The sequence below is a fragment of the Topomyia yanbarensis genome, chromosome 3 (assembly GCF_030247195.1).
Source record: "Topomyia yanbarensis strain Yona2022 chromosome 3, ASM3024719v1, whole genome shotgun sequence".
Taxonomy (NCBI): Eukaryota; Metazoa; Arthropoda; class Insecta; order Diptera; family Culicidae; genus Topomyia; species Topomyia yanbarensis.
In genome coordinates this window covers 283,410,843-283,437,020 of record NC_080672.1, presented here as the reverse complement: position 1 = coordinate 283,437,020, position 26,178 = coordinate 283,410,843, and the positions used below count along the sequence as shown (strand labels likewise).

The following is a 26,178-nucleotide window of genomic DNA, read 5'->3' as shown; positions in this document are numbered from 1 at the left end:
ATTAAAACCATAACATCCACCAGCAAAATCTAACATCCGGACGATTAACATTGCTGTTGTTTGTTTTGTTTTTTTGTGACATTTGACGGACTAATGAAAGTTTAATTTGTCTTCAAATGCTGTACATAATCGTATAAATAATAACCTGTCATAATAAAATGAAGAAAAAATTATTTATGGAGAAAGTCGCAGGGGATCGGTTTTATTCGTAATTCCCCTAAAATTACTAGTCGTAGCTCGGTGAACTTATGGCACTCAGAAGAAGTTCATGTATGTTATATTTCAACCTAGTGACTGTCTGTTGATACGCGTTCGAAAACGCGCTACGGAGTAAACAAATGGTTGGTGGTAATTGGCCGGCTCAAGCCCATTCCGCTTCCTCCCTGTTTTTTTCTGGTTCTTTTTTTTCTGATTACGATATGATGTTCATATCGCGATGTTATATTTGAAAGATGCTTTTTGTTAGATATATTTGAACGACACGTTTTACTACATCAGATTCAATGAAAATTTACAGGTTTCTTTCAAATTGTTGTAAAATGATTGATGCAACTAGCATAGCAACATAAGTGGCCTTAATGTTCAGTTGTTATCGTCATAAACAGCCAGATTTGAAGGGTATTAGTTTTGGCTCTTGATTTTTTTGCTGCCTGTAAGCGGAATCGATAGTATTAAATAATAAGGGAAAGTTCCCGGTTATGGCATATCTGTTATTTCTGGCGTGTTGCACGCTTTATTGCATTTTTGACAAAGTTATATTTTAAGCTTTTAGGTTTATGATGGTATTACCAAATACAAATATGTTTTGTAAATTTGTATTTGGTATTACTATCATTATCGCTGGATGCTCCGTTCAAACATTTTTGGGTTCAATCAAAATGCGCTCCAGGTCCGCAGACTCTGTCTTTCTGGTGTTTGATGACAGATATCGCCAAACTTACTCACCTGCAATATACTGTTCATGATCACATATTTGTCATATATTTGGGATTATTAATTTCTAAGGAAATGCTTTGTGATCATGGGCAGTAGAACTTGCTGCAGTTTGGCTGAATTTTCTATTGAATACTCATTAGCTCTGAGATACTTACTATATCTGAAATTTTAAGCAGAATAATATTTTTTTCGGAATTGCTTGTGGTAAACGAAATTGTAAACTTTTGGTTGTTTAGTGAACATAAACAGTGTAGAGTTTTAAAATGTTATTTTTGTGCTCTGTATTAATAGCGTCTAAACCATTGGTTTTGCGGTTAGTTCGGAAAATTTTCGTTATTTCCAAACGCGTTTTTTCGATTCCAAACAAATTCAAATAGAGACTTACTCTATTCAGTAAAGTTGGAGCTAATTCCAATACCAACAAAGGAATTTGTTGAGAACACTTGTAAAGTCATGAAGAGGCTGATCATGGTATGTTGATGTCGAGATTCTATGTATGAATAAATGTTGGGTTAACCAAATCGGTTATAATATTGTCATGATTTAATCACTGTAGTGTAGTGAGCAGCGTAATGTTTTGTTTGATTAGAAGCAAAAGTTCCAGTTTTCTAGCTCCCACTCCCTCAGACCGCCAAAGCTTTAGGGTTTTTTTTATGACAAAATTATGATTTTTTCAATATTCAAACCGCAAGTCAATATATTAATGTGATGTTATGTAATATATTTTTGCATTTGCGAAATTGTTTATTAATTACAAATACCTTCAAACTGATCTAATTCACTGACATTGTACTTTGAGGAATCTAATTTTTCGAATTTGTTCAGTATTCTTTTTGTTAACTTCTAATTTTATCAGATTGTCATATCACAAAATACTTAGTCTACAGCATCGAAATAGCAGGTCTAGGTCGTATTTAATATTCCAAAGAACAATTGGCTTATTAAATAGAATCAGTCAGTAAAAATGATTTTATGGAAACATGATTTTGTAAGGCTAAAAAAGTAACCTTTCTCCTAACGTTACTAGAGGTAAACACTGATTGTCTACCTTTTGAGATACTGCGCGCCATTTGTGGTATTCTGCAGAAACGGTTAGAGATACGATCAAACCGATTAAAAATTCACCCTTTAGGGTAACAAAATTGCCTATTCACCCTGAAAAAAAAATTAAATTTATTTTTTTTGTTGGTCGTTATTGGGATTCAATCGCCCTCACCTTTATAATTTTAGCGCGAACATAGCGTTGCTGTCTCTAATATATACCGTTCGAACCGTTCTGTCCCGCTCCAACGCCCCGTTACCCATACCATTAACTTATAGGGTAATGAGCTTATTTTCACCATGTTTCTATTTGCCATCTTTGTTCAACGCATTGGGCGACAATTGAGGCACTAAATCCGAATTTTCGTTGCGCTCAAACACGAGCATTTCATTGTTTTCAGGGCATTTCTGTTATTAGATTGATTCTAATCAACGAAGCAAAGCTCTTGATGCCAAGTCATACGCATTCCATCGATTGTAGGCCGAGTAATTAATGAATTAGTGAGGTACCTTCCTTAATACGGTGAAAATAGGCAATTTACCCTTTGTAAAAGTAATGGTAGTGGGCCTTCTTGTAGATGGATATACTGGATATATTTTTCCTAGAATTCATTTTACATTCAATATGTTGAACACCCAGAATTGGAACTTAAAATCGCAACGAAAGACGTTGTAACAATGGGAAAAATTGACAAGTGCTCTAAGCATCAGATGCTCGAGAAAACATGAAAACCGAGTGACTCGATCGAGCCAGTAAGAAACAAAACTATTCTGAAAGAACAACATTGCTGCATTGCCTTACAAGTTGTAAGTTACATAGATAGAACTGCTGATCATCGGCAATTGTCGCGCCTTCGCGTTTGAATAACTAGATACTTCAATGGTTATCAAAGTTGCTAAACTTTCGTATTCTTTAGTTGCTGTTACTATTCAGCTCTCCCTTGCCGAACACCTGAAATGAATGAATGATAAAATACTTTCATACTTTACTTGATGGGCTATATTGTGTCGATTTCGAAATGTATATATAGTTTAGTTAGTAACGTTATAGCAGATCAACTTAAAGAACGTGAGTTCAAATCTATGTTTTCTCTCGTTTTTTTATATTGCGATTTTTTTAAAGCTAAAATAGCTCAAGCCAGTTTGCTGTGCATCTCTCCTTTTTTATGTGTTCATTACAGCAAATTAAGTTTTCAAGTGCCGCCCACGCATCATTGTGCAGTCTATTTTCTCTTTGGACGGTCTTAATCCTCAAAAAGGCAAGCTAAAATAGTGGCTTCAACAAGCATTACTCCTAAGACCCGGTGATATTAAGTCTTTTTTGGCTTTCTATCAGTGAGAGAATTGAAAGTCCGAAAAAGCTCCATCATTTCTGTTCATAATTACAAGTTTATTCAAATTAGAGGATAATTATTGTAACCAGCCGTGCCTCTGAGACCACTTGCCTTTCTGAGGGTTAAAGAATATTATTAATACATATATTTTAAACATGGTATACAACACATAAATGATATGATAGAACGTTTGACAGATGAGTAATTATTGTATTCATCATTAAAGTTGTTTTGAAAAAGGGATATTTTGAAATCAGTGTATCAGTGATTATGCAATGAGAGCAGATGCGTGCCTTAAGAGACATGATCTTCTACAATTAACAAAAAAATCAAAGCTTTTTGAGCGATTTAGTGGAGGGGCTAAGACATGGTCTTTATTAATCACATAATAAAGGTTCAAGTAAATTGTATTAATACCTCGGCATGCAAAAAATGGATTGCGTTAAAATAGTTATCAATATGATGGCTTCATTCGTCAGCACAGTATTAAAATTCGCACAAAAAACGGGTGTTACACGCAAGCCAATGATTAAATTTTAAAAGCATTTATAGTATGTTTATAAAAATGCACGACAAACCTACATGATGGTTGAATCAGTTTATTTGTACCCTGTGTGTTTGGCTAGCGTATCATCTACTGCCCCCACAAACATTCAAACTATTCACTATAAACACCATAAAAGCACCTAACAAGAATTCTTTTTAATCAGTTTGATTTTTCATTGCGCCTGAGCTAGAAAATATACTAGCTTCCCACAGAAATACGCCAAATGCACCTTAGAGAGCATGGAAGCGCCCTACGAGTTAGGATAGACTATCCACTACCATCTCATGAGCTCAAATACTCATACCAACGCTCCAAAGAGATACAGTATATGCGCCCCAGAAAATCTGAAAGCGCCCGGCAAGTTAGGATAGACTATTCGCATAACGCCCCATGAGCATACTACCTACCCGTTAGCTCAACATACTCATACTACTGACCCATAGAGCCTGAAAACGCCCTGCAACTTAGGATAGATTATTACCGCCTCATAAGCTTAAATACTCATTTATATGCGCCGCAAAGATACTGAAACCGGTTGAAAGCGCCTTGTAAGTTTGGAAAGTTTATTGCCCACCTATCTAATTGCCAGACGAGCCATGGGAACATCATACTACCTCTCCAGCGAGTGTGGAAGTGCTCTGCAATATATGGGAAATTCATACTAGCGCCCAATACAGTCTCGGAGTGCCGTGCGAACTATGAGAATATCGGACTTGCGCCCTAGGTAGTTTAAGAGAGCCCTGCGACCTATGCGAATATCAAACTGGTGCCCGAGAGACTCTGAGAGCGCCCTGCGAGCAATATGAATATCATGCTGGCGTTCCATATAGTCATATTAGCGCCCTGTGAGCTATGAGAAGCACCCCTGCGAGTGCGGAAGCGCTCTCCAAGCTATGAGAATATCATACTAGTACTCCAGAGAATCTTACAGCGCCCTACGAACTATGAGAATATTAGACTAGCGCTCTAGCGAGTTTAAGAGCGCCCTGCGAACTATGTGAAAATGGTAAAAGCACTCGAGAGAATCTAAGAGCGCCCTGCAATCCATGAGAATATTAAACTAGCGCCTCAGAGAATTTGTAAGCGCCCTGTAAACTAAGAGAACATCAGACTAGTAACCTAGAGAGTTTGAATGCGCCCTGCGAGCTATGGGAATATCATACTAGCGTCCCAGAGAATCGAAGAGCGCCCAGCGAGATATGTGAATATCAAACTAGCGCCCCATAGAGTCTCGGAGCGCCGTGCGAACTATGAGAATATCGGACTTGCGCCCTAGGGAGTTAAAGAAAGCCCTGCGACCTATGCGAATATTAAACTGGTGCCCGAGAGACTGAGAGCGCCCTGCGAGCACCATAGGGAGCTTTAGAGCGCCCTGTGAGCTATGAGAAGCACCACAGCGAATGCGGAAGCGCTCTCCGAGCTATGGGAATATCATATTAACGCTCCAGAGAATCTTAGAGCGCCCTGCGAACTATGAGAATAACAGACTAGCGCCCCAGCGAGTTTGAGAGCGCCCTGCGAACTACGTGAATATCGGAAAAGCGTTTGAAAGAATCTAAGAGCGCCCAGCGAACGATGAGTATATAAGACTAGTCCCCTAGAGAGTTTCAGATTGCCCTGCGAGCTATGGCCCGAGAGACTCTGAGAGCGCCCTGTGAGCAATGTGAATATCATACTGGCGCCCCATAGAGTCATATTAACGCCCTGCGAGCTATGAGAAGCACCCCAGCGAGTGCGGAAGCGCTCTCCGAGCTATGGGAATATCATACTAGCGCTCTAGAAAATTTTTGAGTCTCGGAGCGCCGTGCGAACTATGAGAATATCGGACTTGCGCCCTAGGGAGTTTAAGACAGCCCTGCGACCTATGCGAATATCAAACTGATGCCCGAGATACTCTGAGAGCGCCCTGCGAGCAATGTGAATATCATACTGGCGCCCCATAGAGTCGTATTAGCGCCCTGTGAGCTGTGAAAAGCACCCCATCGAGTGCGGAAGCGCTCTCCGAGCTATGGGAATCTTATACTAGCGCTCCAGAGAATCTTAGAGCGCCCTACGAACTATGAGAATATTAGAATAGCGAGTTTGAGAGCGCCCTGCGAACTATGTGAATATCGTAAAAGCGCTCGAGAGAATCTAAGAGCGCCCTGCAATCTATGAGAATATTAGACTAGCGCCCCAGAGAATTTGTAAGCGCCCGGCAAATTAAGATAACATCAGACTAGTAACCTAGAGAGTTTTGTGAATATCATCTTAGCGCCCTGAAGAGCTTGAGAGCGCCCTGTGAGCTATGATACTACGTATCACACTGAGGCCCTAGCGAGCATGGAAGCACTCTTCGAACTATGGGAATATGGTACTGGTACCCCAGAGAATCTGAGAGTACCCTACGAACTATGGGAATGTCAGATTAGCGCCCTAGCGAGTTTGGAGCGCCCTGCGAGCTATGGAAATATTATACTGGCGCCAGAGAGAATCTGAGAGCGCCATGCGAGCGCTGAGAATATAAGGCTAATCTAGAGAGTTTGAGAGCGCCCAGCGTGCTATGGGAATGTTATGCTGGCGCTCTAGAGAATCTGAGAGCGCCCTGCGAGCTATGTGAATACCATACTTGCGCCCCATAGAGTCATACTAGCGCTCTGGAGAGACTGAGAGCACCCACCGAGCTATTAGAATATCATAATAGCACTCCAGCGAGTGTGGAAGCGCTCTCCGAGCTATGTGGACATCACAATAGCACCCCATAGGGTCTCGGAGCGCCCTGCGAGCTTTAAAAATGACAATCTAGTGCCCCTGTGAGTCTGAGAGCACCCTGCGAATATCATACTGGCGCCCCATAGAGTCATATTAGCGCCCTGTGAGCTGTGAAAAGCACCCCAGCGAGTGCGGAAGCGCTCTCCGAGCTATGGGAATATTATGCTAGCGCTCCAGAGAATCTTAGAGCGCCCTACGAACTATGAGAATATTAGACTAGCACCCTAGCAAATTTGAGAGCGCCCTGCGAATTATGTGAATATCGTAAAAGCGCTCGAGAGAATCTAAGAGCGCCCTGCAATCTATGAGAATATTAGACTAGCGCCCTAGAGAATTTGTAAGCGCCCGGCAAATTAAAATAACATATTAGAGAGTTTTGTGAATATCATACTAGCACCCTGAAGAGCTTGAGAACGCCCTGAGAGCTTTGAAAATGACAAATTAGTGCCCCTGCGAGTCAGAGAGCACCCTGCGAGCTATCGGAATATCATACTAGCGTCCTATGAGTTTTGCAAATATCATATTGGCGCCCCAGAGAGTGTGGAAGCGCACTGCAAGCGATGGGAACATCAGACTATCGTCCGAGAGAATCTGAGAGCGCCTTGCGTGACTTGTAAGTATCAAACTAATGTTGAAACGCTCTGCGAGGTGTGGGAATATCATACTAGTGCTTTCAAGTATCTGAGAATATCCTATGAGCATATCATACCAGTGCCCCATACACTCTGGGATCGTCATGTGAGTTATGAAAATATCATACTAGCGCGGCAGGGAGTACGAGTTTGAATAGATTCACAAAATTCCAATTAGCTGGGATCATTAAATTTGCCTTCCAGAATGATAAGGCCAACGGAATTTTTTTTTTTTTGGCTCAAAAAAATTTTTTTTCGGTTCCAGGAGCTGGTTAGTCGCCGACTAACCGTGACTAACCGCAACTACAGCACTGCCGCTAAGAGGCTTCAATTAACGATGCGAAATCAAAATCAGCAAAACTTGATTGGCCGGTTCGCTGGTGCCACAGTCGTTGCGACCGCAGCAGATAGGCTGCCGATGTCATCAATGACATTACGGATAGTTATGGTAAACAACTTTTCCTTCCAATGGTTGTTTTATGCGATGGTAAAATTCACCACTTTTTACGGCCCGAGAGGGGAACAAGCTGCATAATTTTATCTATTCTTCATTCACCATTTCCTTCCGCCTTTGGCTTGGCTGATGCATGTGCACAGCACAAAGATCGGTATCGCGGCCCCAAATGGAAAACGGAAAAATGCGCTTATGGGCTTGGGGCACCCGACTTCGTCGGTATGGTGTGTTACACTTTCGTTCGCGCCGCATTCACGCGGAATCAGTGTCTTTAGCGTGCGTTAGTAGGTATTTACTACCGTAGCAAGCCCTGGCCAATTTGCTAGTGGAGCGGAATGTCGGATTGTGGTGGTGGTCTTATGGGAAGTAGGAAACGGGTACTTAAGGGTGAGAAACTTTGTAAGGGTAGTTTTAGTTTTAATAGAATTACTTCACAAAATATGCATTGTTCATTTGATTGTGAAAATCGAGCTCTAGTACGCTGCATACATAACGTTTGAAATTGGATATGCACAAGGTGCACTCATGCGAAGGGTTGCTTTAAACTATGACCCAGTAAGACGGGAGTTGAAACAGTGCGAATAACACAATCACAGTCGAACCATTCACTACAACATGTTGATGGATTTGCAGAGTGTTAGAAAAATTCGAGAAAAAAAGTTTTAGACGTTTTCATTGTAATATTGATCACGAAAGTATTTGATGATTTATTTATGCGTATTGTGATTATCAATTGGTCGGTGTTAAGTCAGACTGGACTAAGTCGCAAAATATCAAAAATGCGATAACGGATAAAGAATTTCTTCAGCTACATTCGACTTTTGTCAGATTTGAAATATGTAACCATAAACAAAAATTATTGCAAAAAATAATTTCCAATTATAACGTAGAGGATGCTTTAACCCGTTTTTCTCGAAATCAATATTTTGTCACTTAGTCCGGTCTGACTTAAGGTTGCGCAGAGAATGGGCAAAAATCGAAAACGAAAAAAGCAGTTTTTTCCACACCGTTTGTAAGATATCTTGTTAATGTTGTTACAGTACTGCTGATTAATTTTTATTAAGATCTAACGCATGGTGTGGAAAAAAACTGCTTGTTTCGTTTTCGATTTTTGCCACTTCTCTGTTCAACCTTAACACCGACCAATTGTAATTAAAATTGGATAGATTTGAAATCAGCATGTCATACCCATGCAGTATGTTATTTGCATTTATTTTTTGTAAACGATACGCGCTAGTGTACACTGTTAATCAGGCTAAAGGAAATCTAGTGGTCGATAACATGAATGAACCATTTGACATTACAATGTAGTTGCGTGCTAGTTGTTCTGCGATCAGTACGTATTTCTTAATAGTTGAACACATTGTGAACTCGATCTAGCCAAGAATTCTCCTTCTAAATCGTCCGTCTTACCACTTGTTGTGTTAAAATATATCGTTTCTACATTGAAAGTTGACCGGCTTCGAGATTATATGCTGATTACTATGTATTACTATGCAGCAAGCTAAAAATAACACTCAGATTAACACACCTTGCCATGCACAGGCGGACTTGGAGAAGTTAAAATTTCAAAATGGATTTTCTCCTATAAAACCATTTGCTGTAAAAAACGTTCTTAGCTATAATCGTTTGCGAACCAATAAAAAGGATTTATAGGCTGGGACACTAATCACTAGCATAAAGTAAAATTACCTAAGCGCTCCAAGCAAGGTCCTTGGAGAAAATTTTAATTTTCATTACGTGATGAACTATAGTGGGACCTTTCTGAACATAACTTAGCTGAGCTATGTCGACCATCAGCGAGAATATTTAAAGCAAACCTTCACTATTGCGTGCCCCGTTGTACAAATTAAAGCCGTGCTAAATTTTGCCTCCCTTCGAGAATATTGCCAATACATTAATCTTATGACGCCAGCCAGTCAGACAGTAAACGATTATATGAGGCATAGAGGAAAAAAATCTTGCCATGCCATAAAAGTCAAACTGTTCAATAACAATCGCGCGTTGAGCTTTTGGTTTCGTTCCGTCACAGTGCGGCCGTAGGTTGCGGGCTTTACAGCGACTGCGTGATGGTGTGGCACAGTTTACGATCTGTGTTCGAGTATTTTATAATAAGTTTCTGCAGTGCTTGGAGGGGTCAATATAAATTTCTTTCTAGTATTATGTAATTATTTCCATATTAAATTCATTATTAAACAGTGATTCTAAGAAATAATTACACAATGTGTGTTTCTTTTTCAAACCAAATAGACTTTCGATTAATTTGGATTTTCTGTTTCTTCGCTGCTGATTGATATGGCGGTTGAAGGGCTGTGATGTCAATGACACTGAGAATCCGTTCTGTGTCGTGACTTGAAAATACGACGAACAACAGGGATTGGCAAAAACACTATTACTGGTAATCAAACTTCCATAAATCCGATTACTTTGTTTCTTAAACCATTCAAGGGTAGAGGAAAATCTTTTAAGTTTTGGATTATCAATTCAGAATAAAATTTTGTTTACCGAGAATTAGAGGCGTTCCGTATTTTGGAGCAAATGTCAAGAGTATACAATCATCTGAATATAGCTCGGTTGGTTTAAATTGAATAGCTGAATGAGAAGATGTTAAAGAATATGAGCATCAAAACCCGTACCGTAAAATTTCTGCCTCAATCCAAGGAAAGTTGGGTTGTGATCCAGTAATGTATTATATTTTTCCGAACAATACCAACCCAGAGGCATACGGTGGGTTAAAGTAGGGTGACTATACGTTCTGGTTTCCCAGGACATATCCTGCTTTTCAACTAAATGTCCTGGTGTCCAGGTATGTCAAGGAAAATTTTTGATTTGACCTGGTTTTTCTTCAATAAGACTAAAATATTTGTTTTCGTTGAGTTTTATTTACTCTGGTCCAGTTTTCAGTTATCGTCGACCACAACACACTCACTCTCAAGAAGACTACGAAAAGCTGAGAGCTGAGATTCGAGCCTAATATACTCGAATCTCAATCGTCTTGCAATCAGGGATCCAACAGATTCAATCGGGTCCTTGCCAAAAAGTTACGATTTAGATTCGGCTTATTAACAACTTTCAATCATCTCTTGTCAGGAGCATTTTTTCCATTTACTGGAAATCCGCCAACATGTTCCCAGTTCATAAAAAGGGAAATGAGCGAGACATCAATAATCGTCGTGAAATGACTTCATTGAACGCTCGTAGCACGATCACTGTCCCAATGCGATAATCATGTGTTCTTCATGTGGGACATTATCATAGCCCAGGAATAGCACAAGGATTTGTACATTGGGCCGCAGGCCCTAGGGTTGCAAATTCGAATTCTGCGTCTGGGGGAAGTTTTTTAACAGACTTGATGGTCAGAAATATGATCCGTGCCAAATATCACATCTTCGAAAAACCGTAAAATGCTCTCAATGACCGCCTGGTCGTTCGCACCAACCTCCTGGCTGAATGCGCGGAAGGATTTCGCAACTTTGTCCTCCGTTTTCTACATCAGTGCTTACTGCACCTTCTGGTAACGCCAAACCGCTGCGCGCCTGGAACTGGCTTGTGCTCTCTCTTTTCCTCATGAGCTCCATTGAATTGAAAAAAAAAATTATTGGTGATGATCTAATAGTTAATATTTGATATCTAATATTTAATATTAAAAAAATTTGGAAGTTTATTATCTGATCATTACATTGAGAACTTAATGTTTTAAACACCGTTGCGACTTTTGGTAAATTCCGGAAATGGTATTTTTTAACTGATCTCTTAGTGAGGAGCTTATAATTGACAAATCATGTCAATAAAAAATATAATGCCTGCATGGAAACATCCACATAGAAATTGATGCAAAAAGGCATTTTCCGTTGGGCTCTTGCAGGCCAGGATCAGTTTTAAAGAGTATTTGATTTCCTTTTATACTATCAATTATTTGAATAGCCACTAAGTAAGATTGGAAATGAAGAAAATTAAAAAAATAGGTTGATGACTATTTATAATGTACATTTGAGTACTGAATGGCGTAATACAATTTCGTATACATGGACTCGTTCTTATGTTATGAACATTTGAGATATAACTGCTATTTGCGAAAGTGAACCTTCAAAATCAATTATTCTGTTATTACTGTATATGATCAATCTCTTCTGCTGTTAATAAACAATAAAATAAACATTTTTTCTAAGCCATGTGTTTCTGAAGCTTACATACATAGAACTTTCATATCTTCAATAAAGATGATTTAAAAAAATTCGCAAAAACTTTGCTGAAGACATCAAGACTCTTACTACTTTTTTGAAGAGTTGATTTTCCATGAGTATTTCTAGCAGTATTTATCACCAAAACGATTATATCTGAAGATGTGTTATTTTGTATTGGAAAACTTGTTGCTAAATTCACAGGTATTTAACGGCTTTCTCAGTCTTAATACTCTAGGCAAACGATTTAATTTTAGATTGGCCAACGTTTCGGCCGTTTTTGGTGGCCTTTTTCAAGGGAAAATCTAGTCTTGTCGTTTTTGTCGGAGTCATTTATTGGCAACGATGGGAGGTTCGGTGGTTTTGCGCGGTTCCGTGTGCTGGATATTGTGAGGATTTTTCGCGATGAACATTCGTTAGCACTTTTGGTCACGGAGCGCTTACTTTCACTTAAATAATTTAGTTAAAAATCAGTCTAAGTCCCCGTTGTCTTTTGCTGCATCAAGTAGTTGTCTCCAGTTCACTCGGTCCATGGCTGTTTGTCTCATCGCAGGGAACGAAGACCCCGTAATCCCGCTTAACATCCTTTTATTAGACGGACATACTACTTCCTCCATCCAATCCTCCGGTAAAATCTGTTTCTTCCAGATCTTTACAACTACCCAGTGAAAGGCTCTAACCAACGCTACCCCTCCATGTTTCAGCAGTTGATATGGCAGTTGATCATGACCAGCGGCTTTATCAGTACTCAACCCTCTCATTTCCTCACAAATCTTAGGTAGATCCGGCGCTGGAAATCTGTCGTCGGCTACGCATGTCTCCAGGATGATTCTTGCGATACTCTCGACGTCTACTGCTATTTCGATGTTCGTCATAATACACTTATCGATCAGCTCACACTCGGTCGTGAGAAGGTCTTCATTAGTATCTCTTAATATGTCAGCCTGTGGCATACAGCCCGAGCTCGATAACTTTACAGATGCTTTATCGCTTCAGTATGTCGATTTTCCTGAAGGGATTCTGAATCTATATTCGCACTGCGGAAGATGTGATGTCGGAGAAGAAACTTTCGTTCATTAGAACGTGCTCGATTTAGATCTTTGTAAACCAGGTGATCTCAAGTGGGGTGTTCATGTCGCTAATGAGAAGTTTTATATTCTGCCGCGGGTTCCAAATGCGCGTAAAATCCTTTTGTCTCATTCTCGGATCACGCTTCGTGAGTGCAGTGCACGTTGACGATTCTGTAGTTGTAGAAATGGCTTTTAATCCATACACATCCTTTCGCTGATCGTCTGCTACTTGATTACGAGTTGGCGTATCTTGCCCAGCACTACAAAGCAGATTCCCAACTGTTGTGCTGTCGTAACCGCTCGATGCATGCTTTTCCACACATTCTGGCCCGTCCAGTTCCTACAATGCTACGGCTTTCAAGTTGCGAATTTTCAGCTCATCGTGTAGAATTCGTTCAAACCCAGGAAACCAAAGTGACTTGCAGTTCGATGTGCCAAGTTTTCAATCATAGTCCTTTTTTCGTTACATAAGCTTTGACCGATTGTTCCGATCCACCGTTTCTTCCTGATTCTTCGTAACGTAGGGTTTTCTGGGCAGTTTGTTGGGTTTGACCTAAACTCCTTTCTCGTCGAAGGACAGCCATATGGGGTTTCTTTGCCACCTCACGTACTCAATTCTGTCTACGGTAAGGTTAGGGCGCACTTTATCATTTCGCTTCTACTGCAGAAGACGGTAGTACCCAGTCGATGCTGCACTACAGATTAAAAGTCATCAATAGACGCACAGGGAAGCATGAGATAGGAGCTTGTGAACACTGGGAAGTATTCACCATTTGACAACCAACCTTCGAAGTTGGTTTCGAAATTATGTGACCGTAAGAAAAGGTATTCTTTATTATTTTTTCTCATTTGTAGAATGGAATGGTAACTGATGAACTGTTTTTGTTTCTGAACTTTCAATATTTTATCAAATTTACATTATATTGAAGCATTTTCGAAAAATTACGATTTTCATCAAACGCACCCCCCCCCCCCCAAACTAAATTTTTGATTACGCCATTGCGAGAAATAATTGTGATTGGTACGATTGTCAGGCACCCACATTTACCTTTACGTCAGGATTAGCCCAGGGAAGCTACTTGGGACCATTGCTGTTTTTGCTTTACTTCAATAACGTACATTTAGTGCTGAAGATTCCTCTCCGGTCCTTCGCAGACAATTTCAAAATATTTCCTTTCATCCATTCTGTTAAGGAATGCAAATATCTCCAAAAATAGCTTGAATCCTTCACTGATTGTTGTGAACCAAAAATTCGAATGGCATTCTGGCAGAGGTCAGATCGCTAGAATAACTGTGGGGAAGGGGGGGGGGGTATTCTCCGACTGTCCTAGTTTTTTACTTACTCGTCTGATATGGTCACCCTAGACAAGCGATCAATTGGGTTCCTGTTCCCATGTCGTACGAGGCTATTGATAAGTGAAGGTATATCTCCCTGCCAAGGAATGATCGACTGAAGAGACTAAAATAGGCGAGAATACGGTAGACCGTTGCCTTATAACTACGCGCATCTCTGAGAATCTAATGAAGCCTTCCTTTTTCTTATCACGCTTATATCAGTTCGCAATAGCCAATGCGATTAAAAGTACATTCAGCTGATTTTACTTTATTTATGTACACACCTAAAAATAATTAAATTTAAACGACATGTAAATCAATACGAATGTAAACATACAAAGATTGAATCAAAAATTTAATTGAAAATTACGTTAAAATCAATGCACTCGATTGGAGCATCAAAAAGCATACAATTTTACACTTTCATTCGTGTAATATTACATGTCATGCATTGTTGAAGGCACAAATCCCCGACTATGTACGGGGAACGTGCCATTTGAGCCAATATATTCTGATTCCTGATTCCTGCATTTGTTTTCCGTTTAAAGAAACTGTAATTTTCAATCCACGTGTAAAATTATAATAAAATTCGTTGAAGAAAGCACGATAAGTCGTATGTATTTGTGGTGGAATTTAATTTACATTTATATTCATTATTTATGCTCCAAATATGTGCATTAAAATAAACTTAAAATTACAAAATATTTTTTTCTGTGTATATACCTGTTTTTTTTTTAACTCGGGGGATACGTAGCGCGTAAAAAACTGCCGCAATTGAAAATCCTCGTAAAAAACAGCGTTAATTCGAAAACCAAAAGACTGTTATATTTTAAATTTGAGGAAGGTTTTTTGCTCGGATTTCGTAATTTGCATATTGTTTTTGCAAAAATATTGCTTTTGAATGCAAAATTAGTCCTTTTGAATGCAAAAGACTTAGACATTTTCCTGAAAAAAATTTAAATGCGAAGAACTTAGAAGAATTTTGGTCATTTTTTGCGCGGGTTTCACATTTAACACGGTTTTTGAAAAAAAAATTCTTTTGAATGCAAATGACTTAAAAGATTTTCGGAAAAATGGAAGAGACGGGTCTGGAAGACTCCTTTCGGCCCGCACCTCAATAATATTTTCGGAATGAACTTGACGAGTTGGTGCCAGAAATTGATTTTTGACGCCATTTTGAAATCCAAGATGGCGACTTTCGGTTTAGCAAAATTCTTTACAACTCAATCAATATGGCTATTTTCGGAATGGTCTTGACGAGTTTTTATGTTTAACGAAATTTGAAATTTTAGATGGCGACTTCCGGTTTAACGCTGTAACTTAATCAATATAAATGTTTTTGAAATGGTCTTGACGAGTAGATGCAAGAAATTGATTTTTGACGCCATTTTGAAACCCGTCCAAGAAAACCGCGTAAGAAATCTGAGTGCGATGTGAATTTCAATATGCACATTTATTGCAAGGATTAGGATTTTCATCACACTTAAAGACCCTAAGACAGACAATTGCTGAAGGATATTGCATTACGCCTAGAAAGTTGTGTTATAGCTGTTTGAAAACGTTGACCCCAAGTAGCATTTCTAGTTTTATAGCACACTACAAGTGCAATCTAAGTTTTAAGGATGGCTTCAAGAGTCCCATGAAACTTTAAATGTTACTAGGGATGTCTATAAACAACATGGGCATTGGGCATGAAGGGGTTAATTAGGGTTCAATTGAGGAATTGCAGATATCTCCAACAGAGGCCTACAGTCAGATACCCAGATTTTTTTAGAACTTCCGAAAACCGGAGTCGTATTTCGCCATGCACGTTTGAGAGAGGTAACGGAAGGGGGTCATCTTTTGACTGTTCTGAGATTTTATTCGCCTGTTAAGGTTAATTCGCCATCCTAGGTTAATTTTAAATCGCGGTAAACATAAATATAACAGATAAAAGGAGGCATAGCTAGCATGTGTTTAGGCACGATGCAAATGTAGTTCTTGTGGCCTATACTACTAGAATCAGTAGTATTGAATGATTAAGAATTGATAAACTAGGTACACCAATTATTCAATTCTTCTTTGGGAAACAAGTTAAACTTCTACAATCTTATCTGCATGACCATCATCATCAAACTAAATCGTGGCGCCATTTTCGTCAGAAAACGAAAAACTCCGCTGCCGCTGCTGCTGCTGTTGCTGAGGTTACCACTGCAGCTGATTCCATAGCTTTGATTGTACGGTTAACTGATGATTTGATTCGTCCGTTGCTATATACAACCGATACGTGTGCCGAAGACACAGTTACGGCCGGTTGATCTCACGTTCATCATAGTCCAAAAACAGCGGCAAGTGAGAGCAAAAATTGACGAAAGGAAACAAACTGCGTTGCATAATAAACACGTAAATACTGCAAAAAGGCCAATCTAACATCATCGTTGTGTATGGTTGCGGTTATTCCGCGTTGTTTCGGCTCGGGTTCGCTAGAGGGGAAGTTCGAAAAGATGAGGCATTATTTTCGGTATTTTTCTGCGATGAGTCGGATGCCGTGATGCATGGGAGGAATCGGCATTGTTGTGATGTCATTTGTATTCAAATTTTTCACCCATAGCGTGCACCGCATGGTTCGGTAGCCAGCACGCAGTCATCGCCGATGTTGTGGCGAAATGGAGGTATCTCGGCTAGTAGCGTGGAACGCAAATCGTCAGATGTCAGATATCATCGGCGGCAGGTTATTGCGCGAAAGATGTATTTTGCGCGATTTTCGGGCCAAGCTTTAGCCGTAACTGCGTTTGCTGAATGTTTAGCACCTACCTGTGAAGGATGTTGGCCGTTTTTCATCGGCCTAAATTTGCATAACCTAGTTTCAGAAAGCAACATTTCTTGCCTCAACAACGATTAACAACACAATTAATTAATTTATTTTTGCCTGCTTTCAGCTCAATTTTTGATTTTGATTTTCAGGTGTTTATTAAAATTGTTTAAGAACATTATATAATACTTATTCAGCAGTGAACCTAGATTAGTAACATCTTTCATTATATTTGTTTTGCAGGCTCCTCAATGAAATCATCATGGAATTACGGTCGATAGTATTTATATTCCTGTATTTAATGGTAAGCACTAGCTCGTTGAATTATATATACTTTATTTTCAGTATTGTATCTGCAAAGATTTTGTCCAGGTATAAAAAATTTACATACCCAAAATTATCTGGAAAACTCAACGTAGCGGTTAGGTATTTTTTTTACATATACTGCCGTTATACGCATAATTGTCCCATGTATAAAGGAATCCTGTAGAACATGGGACAAATATGCGTATAACAGAAGTATAATGTGTATGCAAAATTTCAAATAAATCGGTTAAGCAGTTTTTGAACCAAAATCGAGTTTTTTTCCAGAGACGTTTTACAAAAAGCTTCGTCACCGAGTCGCTTGTCGATATTTTTACACAGAATGTTATTGAAATGATAAATTTTAGCTTACCAAAATTTTGATCAATTCGCTTCGTCCAAATTTCTGAAAGATGCGCAAAAAGTGTTTGTTTTTCACGCTGAAACCCTTACCCCCTCCTTAAGTATAACATGTCGAAAAATGAGAAATGAAAGCTTCAACCCAATCATAAAAAACGGTGCATTTTGCCCGTCATATTACTATTTTTTGACCCTACATGTGCTGAGATCATGCTGTATGCGGATCATATTAAATGCAATCGTGTCAATTATATAGAAAGAACGCACACTATAGGAAACCTGGGAGGTAGTGGACAAAATCACTTTATCTTCAACGTGTGCTTATAGCAACTACAAACTAATGTCAGCCAGTAAGTAGTACTTCCAAGCAGATCACCATCACTACAAACAAAGAAAAAAAACAACTAGAAAGATGGATTAGTAACTGTAACCCACAAGACCAAATGGAAAACAAGAACATCCAACTTTAGCGATAGTAGTGATGAACACATAAACGAAAACTATAACTCAATTAAAAGTTAACTTATCCACATTGTAACTTCTAACCAGAATTAAGTCCAATCTTAAGAATGTAAACATCAAATGGCCTTTTCCAAACCAAACAAACCCTCACTCGCTTCGATTGTAAGCATGCCATTTAGTCGGCATTCATTGGTGAAAGGCTCGCTGGGGTCAACTGAACGCCCTCGATTCGTGCTTGCCATTGCGCCTGCGTCGCTCTGCTGTAATGCATGCTCGGGCTATAGTATAGTTGACCAAACTAATCGCTGTACCAGCAAGCAACCGCTAGAAAGCTCCACCGAAGCTACATTCAAACTAGTTTGTGCACTATGCATTGCGGCTGTATCTGAATCGTGGGCTTCAATTTAATAGGTTTGAAAATGATCATTTCAGTGAGGCAGCAAGGTACGGGAAAAAGTAAAAAATTGGCACCAAATCAACCTCGTACTCACCGAGGTTATTGAAACTGGTTTTGCTGTAGGAACTGGATCCACTTACTGGTTTAAGTGACGGCACGATTGCTCGCTTTAACGTGAACGCTTGGCCAGCAATAAACAGTCATAATGGTCAACAGTCACTTCACCACTGTGCCCTGGTATGGCACAGGACAGACAAATCGATGAAATCTAATGAAAAGCCTAACAAAACAGTTTGAAAATGACGCAATATTATACATTATACTTGCGAAATTGGATTACAGCCGTTTTATGGTCGATTGTGATAATCGTCGATTTCGCTGACATAAAACCATTGCGTATAGTTTCATAATCGATGGTGCAGGTAGAGATAAATATGTATACACTATACGTTCCCACGGTGCAGGTTTGGCAATTGCAATAGAACATATTATTTGATTCTAATAAGGTATTAAAATGCGGCATAACGAATTCCAACATTAATTTCAGGTCAAAGAAAAAGAATAAAAAATTTCGTTTCCATATTTGTTTGCATTGATATCTAGGTAGCTTTTTAGTATTATATACACAAGTATAGTTAAACTTGAATCTTATATGTACTATCTATAGTTAGTAATGTTGAAACTTTTTTGATATCTTTTTTGTTAAACTTATGTAAACCGTTTGTTAATTAGACTTCTAATTCATCTGTGAATCTGTACTTCAGGAATGCGAAAATACTTAATAAATAAAAGCATAAGCGGGGGTGGGCGTAGCGTAGTTGGTAAATCGATTACCTTGTATGCATCGCACCTGGGTTCGTGTCCCGACTCCCGCACAAAGGGTTAGAAATTTTTCACAAGAGATTTTTCTAACCCGAAGATGCGAATGACCTTAAGGTTAAAACCTCTATAATCAAAATAAAAATGAAATTAAAAATAGGAAACGCATAAGCAAAGGTTGATGCCATTTCTTTAGTTTGAGCAAACTAAATTCTTTGTTTGTTAAGTGTTTATTTGATCAACTAGGAAATCAATCCACTGGGTACTTAATGCACGTAGGGAATATGCATGGTCTTGTCTGGGTGAATGATGACTTTTGAATTATGTATGAGGGTGGAGAATTGATAACTCGCAAGAAGAATTCAATTACCAACGAAGGCAGTTATATCAGCAAGAAGAACAAATGTTTTATTATTATATTCATTGGTTTACTTTTAGTCCATTACATCATTAGTAAATTATATTAATTGTTCTTATTGTATTGAGTACTTGCATAGGGGCGGGCGTAGCGTAGTTGGTAAATCGATTGCCTTGTACACTGCGCACCTGGGTTCGAGTCCCGACCCCACACATAGGGTTAGAAATTTTTCATAAGAGATTTTTCTAACCCGAAGAGGTGAATGACCTTAAGGTTAAAATAATTATAATTGAAATATAAAAAAAGTACTTTCATATGCTTTGGAGTAGTACATGCACTATATTATTATTACGGTGACCATATTTTTATAAGTATAAAAATATTATAGCTGGGTCATTCCACGCGAAGTGATCAAGGCATGTGTAATCGACTTTCACGGATTTGAACCAAATTTGGAGAAAATGGTTCATCTAGGGTCAATATATTTAAACCTAATTTTTGTGTCAATTGAACCACCCCTCGGGCCATGGGAGCACCCCCCGTTTTGACAAACTGTCAAAACCTTTGATTTTCTTTTGATCATATCTCCGGTTCTATTTACTCTAGAATCAAACCGTAAGATGGTTTTTGAAGAAAATTGTTCTTTTCTCGGATTATTTTTCGCACGATCTTCTCTGATTTTTTTATGAGTGTTACCTTCACACACTATGCTGTTATAGGAACTTTGACTAAATCAAATGAAAAAATGAAGTTAAGCGCTCCAACCAATGACGATACAAATTTTTTTAACTTTCTTGTACAAGACAAAAATAAAAAAAAGTCCACGTGGATATGTCCAAAACCCCCACCCCCTCTCCATGGACAAGCGTGGACTTTCTCGTGACTCCTACCCACCCCTAAATTGTGAACGTGGTATATGAGTGGTCCCTTAATAATACCAAAATCTGAGGAAAGCCCATTTGGCGTGGCGTCATTTGGTTTGGGGTCGTTTGGCATGGCGCCGCTTGGCATAACCATAGTGAGATTCAAGTGGTCATTCGGCGTGGGTCCATTTGGCATAATCGATTAAAAGAAAATTGAAGATAGATTGCCATTTGGCATAATGACCATTTCGTATAATGCCCATTTGGCATGGAGCCACTTGGCATAATGGCCGTTTAGCATAAATCCAGTTGGCATATTAGACATCAAACCTACTTCCTCAGGTCCATTTGATTAACCAGATCTGTAGGTTAATAAATGAAATAATAGGATGCCACATCGATAACATTCTGGGATGCAGTTTCCCTAATTTCCCTTGCACGATATGTACTATACAAATTGGCAATTTTACTGGAAATGCAATATAACTACAGTCGTTGCACACTGATCTTTTTTAGAAGACCTGCTATGCAGCCAACTGCGTCTTTTTTGACTTTCCACTTTCTTTTGAACATGAAATTTTGTTTGAATTTTATTGATTTTAAATGCATCTAAGCATTTCTTAGAGTTTACATTATTCTGAATATTGTCAATTATTGGAAAACACGATACGCTAAATACGAACCAGAAGCGACAGGGGTTACATCGCCTCTATTGGGGAAAGGTAGGAAGCTCAATGTAAAAGTGTATATGTGTATGTGCATCACTATGGGAAGTACTACCTTTACCTGCAAGTGGCGTTGCTGTTACTGTCTCCAGATTTTGGACATAGTTGCCAGTCTTCTTGATATGCAGTCTTCGCTTAAAGCGTCAGGGAATTTGCCTTCTTTTATTAAAATGTAGGGGATAGTCGTCTAGGTGGGACACGGTTTAGGTTTGGACAGCGCGATATTGTCGATCCTATGCTGTGTTGCCTTCTGTTATTTTTAGCACATAGTCTTGGTCGTACCTCAATTTGTATAACAAATCGAAGTTATACGCAGTAAATTGCCTTTAACTTTTAATTTTATTAGCTTTTTTATTCTTTTGAACATTTGGAAAGCAACATACTATATATCACGAATTAAGTATCATATTATATAAATAGTAAAGTAGAGTGGGGTCAAGTATGTCAATTTTTTTTGCGAGTATTTGTATTTTGTGATGGTATTTTGCACTGATTTTGACAAACAAGCACTCGTTGGAAAGTTTATACATCTGGCATCGTTTTGGCAATAATAGTTTTATGCCTGGCTAAACATTTTTCAAGCTAAATCCAATAAGGCGAAGGTACTTTTTAAATGTATTTAAAATCTGGGGGTACGATAGATCACTATATTGGAGGTTCAATTAAACAATGTACACTAGAGTGGGAAAAATTAGATTCCAGCTCCGAGCAACTTTTTGGGTTCTATTTGGGTCCTAGAACAACTGTGCAAATTCTTAGCTCGATCGGCGAAACTATATTTTTGCGCCCACTGTTAAAAGTTTACATGGGATTTTGTATGGGAAAATTAACTTTTACAAAATAATTCCTCCAGGAATTGCCCATTACTTTTTAAAAATAAATCGTTATGTGGCTTTTATAGGACATTTAACAAAGAAACAAAGTCTCGAAAACCACGAAACGATCTGACGCTTGAGAAAAAAGTTATCAAACAGAAACCGATTGATGCTCTGACGATTGATAAAATATTCATTTTTTCTAGCACCACTGCTGTTGGTTGTCCAATTATACGCAATTTTGTTTTAATCCTCTCTCAATGTATCTAAATCGTTTATCTATACTATTTGGCCACTTCGCAAGGTTTTGAAAGATAAATTGAGGCTTCTTTTGTACATAATAAGAGGAAGTTAAATTTTTTTATATAATTAGACTGTCAAAAGCATGATGCTATGAAAAGTGAAATTTTCATCAATCTTCAAGGCATCAATCGGTTTTTGCTTAATAACTTTTTCCACAAGAATCGTTTCGTGGTCTCTAGACTTTGTTTACTTGGCAAATTTCCTATTAAAATCAGATATTTATTTATTTTTAGGAGATAACGAGCGACTCTTGGAAGAATTAATTTGCAAAAGACAATTTTCCCATGCGAAATCCCATGTAAACTTTAAACCGTGAGCGCAAAAATATAGCTTCACCGATCGAGCTAAAAATTTCGAGAGTTGTTCTGGGAGCTAAATGGAACCCAAAAAGGTACTCGGAGCCAAATTTTACTTTTTTCATATAACCATGTCCCACTCTAATGTACACGCCTAGAAAATCACCGGTTCAACTTTTATTCGAAGAATACAGTAGGATTCCGTTTTGGACAATTTTATTTTTTTCAGTTGCAAATATGGAAACTTATTTTTAAATTTTGGATTTTCAATTTACGACTTCAAAAATGTTTCAAGGATTTTTAATCATATGTGAAATGGAATGAGATGAAAGAAAAAAATAAACAAATTCAATTTTATTCATGTTTTTTATCAAATTCAGACGTCGCACAGTGGTGCAGAATGCTACTTTCGACACTCAAAACATCTAGCGCCCTGGAGGATAAGTGTATTTAGCTAAGTATCTTAGATAGAAATAATCATTATTTTGACAACTTTCGCTTTGATCTAGATAAGTATAAACAGATCTATATCAGTTCTCTCTTTTGACAGAGGCGTTCTATCAAAAAAAAAATTTCTGAAAAGTTATTTGTTTTGATATTTTTAACACATGTACCGAAGACATTTATACTATATAACCTACGTAGATGGCGCTACATGACATTTAAAAAAAAGTCATGAAAATGAATTCTAACATTTGATTATGAAAAATATATCTAAAATCTAAAATATATAGGGGAACCCTGGGCTATTAAGACAGTGGGGGTAATTCGGACCCCCTCGATTTCTTAGAAAATAGCAAGACTTTCTGACTATCGTACATATTCGTGGAACCGCTATTCTGAAACATTAATTTTGAGAGCTGAAGTTGATTCTTTGTTCTTTGTAGAAAGGAGATACAAAGTTTTTCGTTGTTTTACCATTCTGAAAACAAAAATCATTATGATGGAAAAATCGTGATTATAGCAACAAATAAAAGTGAAAAAATAAAAGGTACGTGTTTTGGAAAGCTTGAGGCTCCTATTTTATGGAATGATTTTTTGTGTTTGGGTGGAAATAGAGATATTTTCGAGACGCCCACCACTTTTGCGGGATATGAGCGTACGGGGCTATTTAGACCCCCTATTCCGTCAACCACCATTCAGCGGTTTGCGGCTACGCACACCATTGCACACGCCACAGCAAAGAAAATACATGATTCGGCAATCGATAGCTGTGACATACCAGATTAAGTTCTTGTAAAGCAATTTTTGTTGCTTCTTAAGGAGTGTCTCTTGTAACTAATTCATAGGTAAGCATAATTCCATTGTAAACAAATTAAAGAAAAATGACGGTCTGAATTGCCCCGTAGGGAGGTCCGAATTACCCCTACATTGTAAAAGGATGGAAAAACGAAGAGGTTTGCAAATCGTCGCTTAGCGCTGCAATTGAGTGGTGCAAATGAACTTTTTAAGGCACAAATGAACTTTTTATGGCAGCTGAGGCTTCAAACTAACAATTAGGACTTTTGACCGGTTTTGCCTTTCTCATATAGAAAGGTTATGCAATCACTCTGAAAAACGTCAACCTAATCCCGGCCCGGAGGGCCGGGTGTCATATCCCATTCGACTCAGTTCGTCGAGATCGGAAAAAGTCTGTATGTGTGTGTGTATGTATGTATGTGTGTGTATGTGTGTGTGTGTGTGTGTGTGTGTATGTATGTGCGTATGTGTCAAATAATGTCACTCATTTTTCTCAGAGATGGCTGGACCGATTTGCCCAAACTTAGTCTCAAATGAAAGGTGCAACCTTCCCATCGGCTGCTATTGAATTTTGGATCGATCGGAATTCTGGTTCCGGAATTACGGGTTTCAGAGTACGGCCACACAGAAATTTCTCATATAAACTATAGGAAAAATTAAAAATAGAATTTTTATTTTTGATGCTAAATGTGTTCAAGGTGCATGAAACGTCGAGATTTGATGCAAACTCGAAAAAAAAATTTGACTACGATTCACTTTTTTGGATTTTGGCACATTTTTGCCTTTCTCATATAGAAAGGTTATGCAATCACTCTGAAAAACGTCAACCTAATCCCGGCCCGGAGGGCCGGGTGTCATATCCCATTCGACTCAGTTCGTCGAGATCGGAAAAAGTCTGTATGTGTGTGTGTATGTATGTATGTGTGTGTATGTGTGTGTGTGTGTATGTATGTGCGTATGTGTCAAATAATGTCACTCATTTTTCTCAGAGATGGCTGGACCGATTTGCCCAAACTTCGTCTCAAATGAAAGGTGCAACCATCCCATCGGCTGCTATTGAATTTTGGATCGATCGGAATTCTGGTTCCGGAATTACGGGTTTCAGAGTACGGCCACACAGAAATTTCTCATATAAACTATAGGAAAAATTAAAAATAGAATTTTTATTTTTGATGCTAAATGTGTTGAAGGTGCATGAAACGTCGAGATTTGATGCAAACTCGAAAAAAAAATTTGACTACGATTCACTTTTTTGGATTTTGGCACATTTTTGCCTTTCTCATATAGAAAGGTTATGCAATCACTCTGAAAAACGTCAACCTAATCCCGGCCGAAATTTTTTTTTCGACTCGTTTAGGGTTTCTGGATTTTAACAGAGGCGTAGTTGATGGTTTACGGAGAGGGGTTACACCCCCCCCCCCCTCTACTGTTCGCGACCCTCCTTTAAAAATCTCCTTAAATCACCCCTCAGACCACCACCCCATCCAGCCCTCATACCCCTCCCTTTCAACCCCGTCATCTTTAAACCACCACTGTATCACAAAGCATACCAATTTAAGCTGGGGAGTCGTTCGTTCATGGGACTTTCGCCCTCTTCACATACCCAGCCCCGCATGACAAAATGAGTTAGCAAGCAGATAACATTGATCTAATGATGATTAGGCTAATGGAGTATGATATTTTTTTGTTTCAAGTGTTTCACCGTCGACACGTAGCTCATCAAGTTCGTGGCTGGCATGCCATTGTGTATAAGTGCAAAGTGTACTAAGAATGTAATGGACATTTCCACAATTATGTTGAACATAAAAAGCCTCCGTGCCATAGTTTAGAGAAATGAGAAAGGCACAATTGCACCGCTAGGTGGATTAAAACAGGTTTTTTACATCTATCCACCTAAAGGGGGCGAAAAAAAATGATGTTATCATGACCGTTTTAGAATATTCATTCGACTTTAGAAGTGCACATTCGTTGACTTCATTGACATTTTGGACAAGAAAATAATCCATAGAGGTTTCCTTAATGATTCTTCTTATTTGTAGACTGGGTTGGCATCTGTTAGACTATTTAATTTATCAAACTTACATAAAATTTTGGCGTTCTCAAAATATCAACGATTTTTATCAAAACCCTACCTAAAAACGAAATACTGGCTACGCCACTGTTTCA

The 26,178-nt window shown here is 38.6% G+C and overlaps 1 protein-coding gene across 1 annotated transcript in view; it reads left to right on the top strand.

Annotated features, from left to right (window-relative positions):
* The window catches only part of LOC131688875 (cuticlin-4), a 142,673-nt gene that overhangs the window by 34,846 nt on the left and 81,649 nt on the right, over positions 1-26,178 (top strand). Inside the window, exon 3 of the mRNA XM_058973466.1 lies at positions 17,316-17,376. Coding sequence (XP_058829449.1) covers positions 17,335-17,376 — 42 coding nt within the window. The 5' untranslated portion in view covers positions 17,316-17,334. The remainder of the gene's footprint in view (positions 1-17,315; positions 17,377-26,178) is intronic.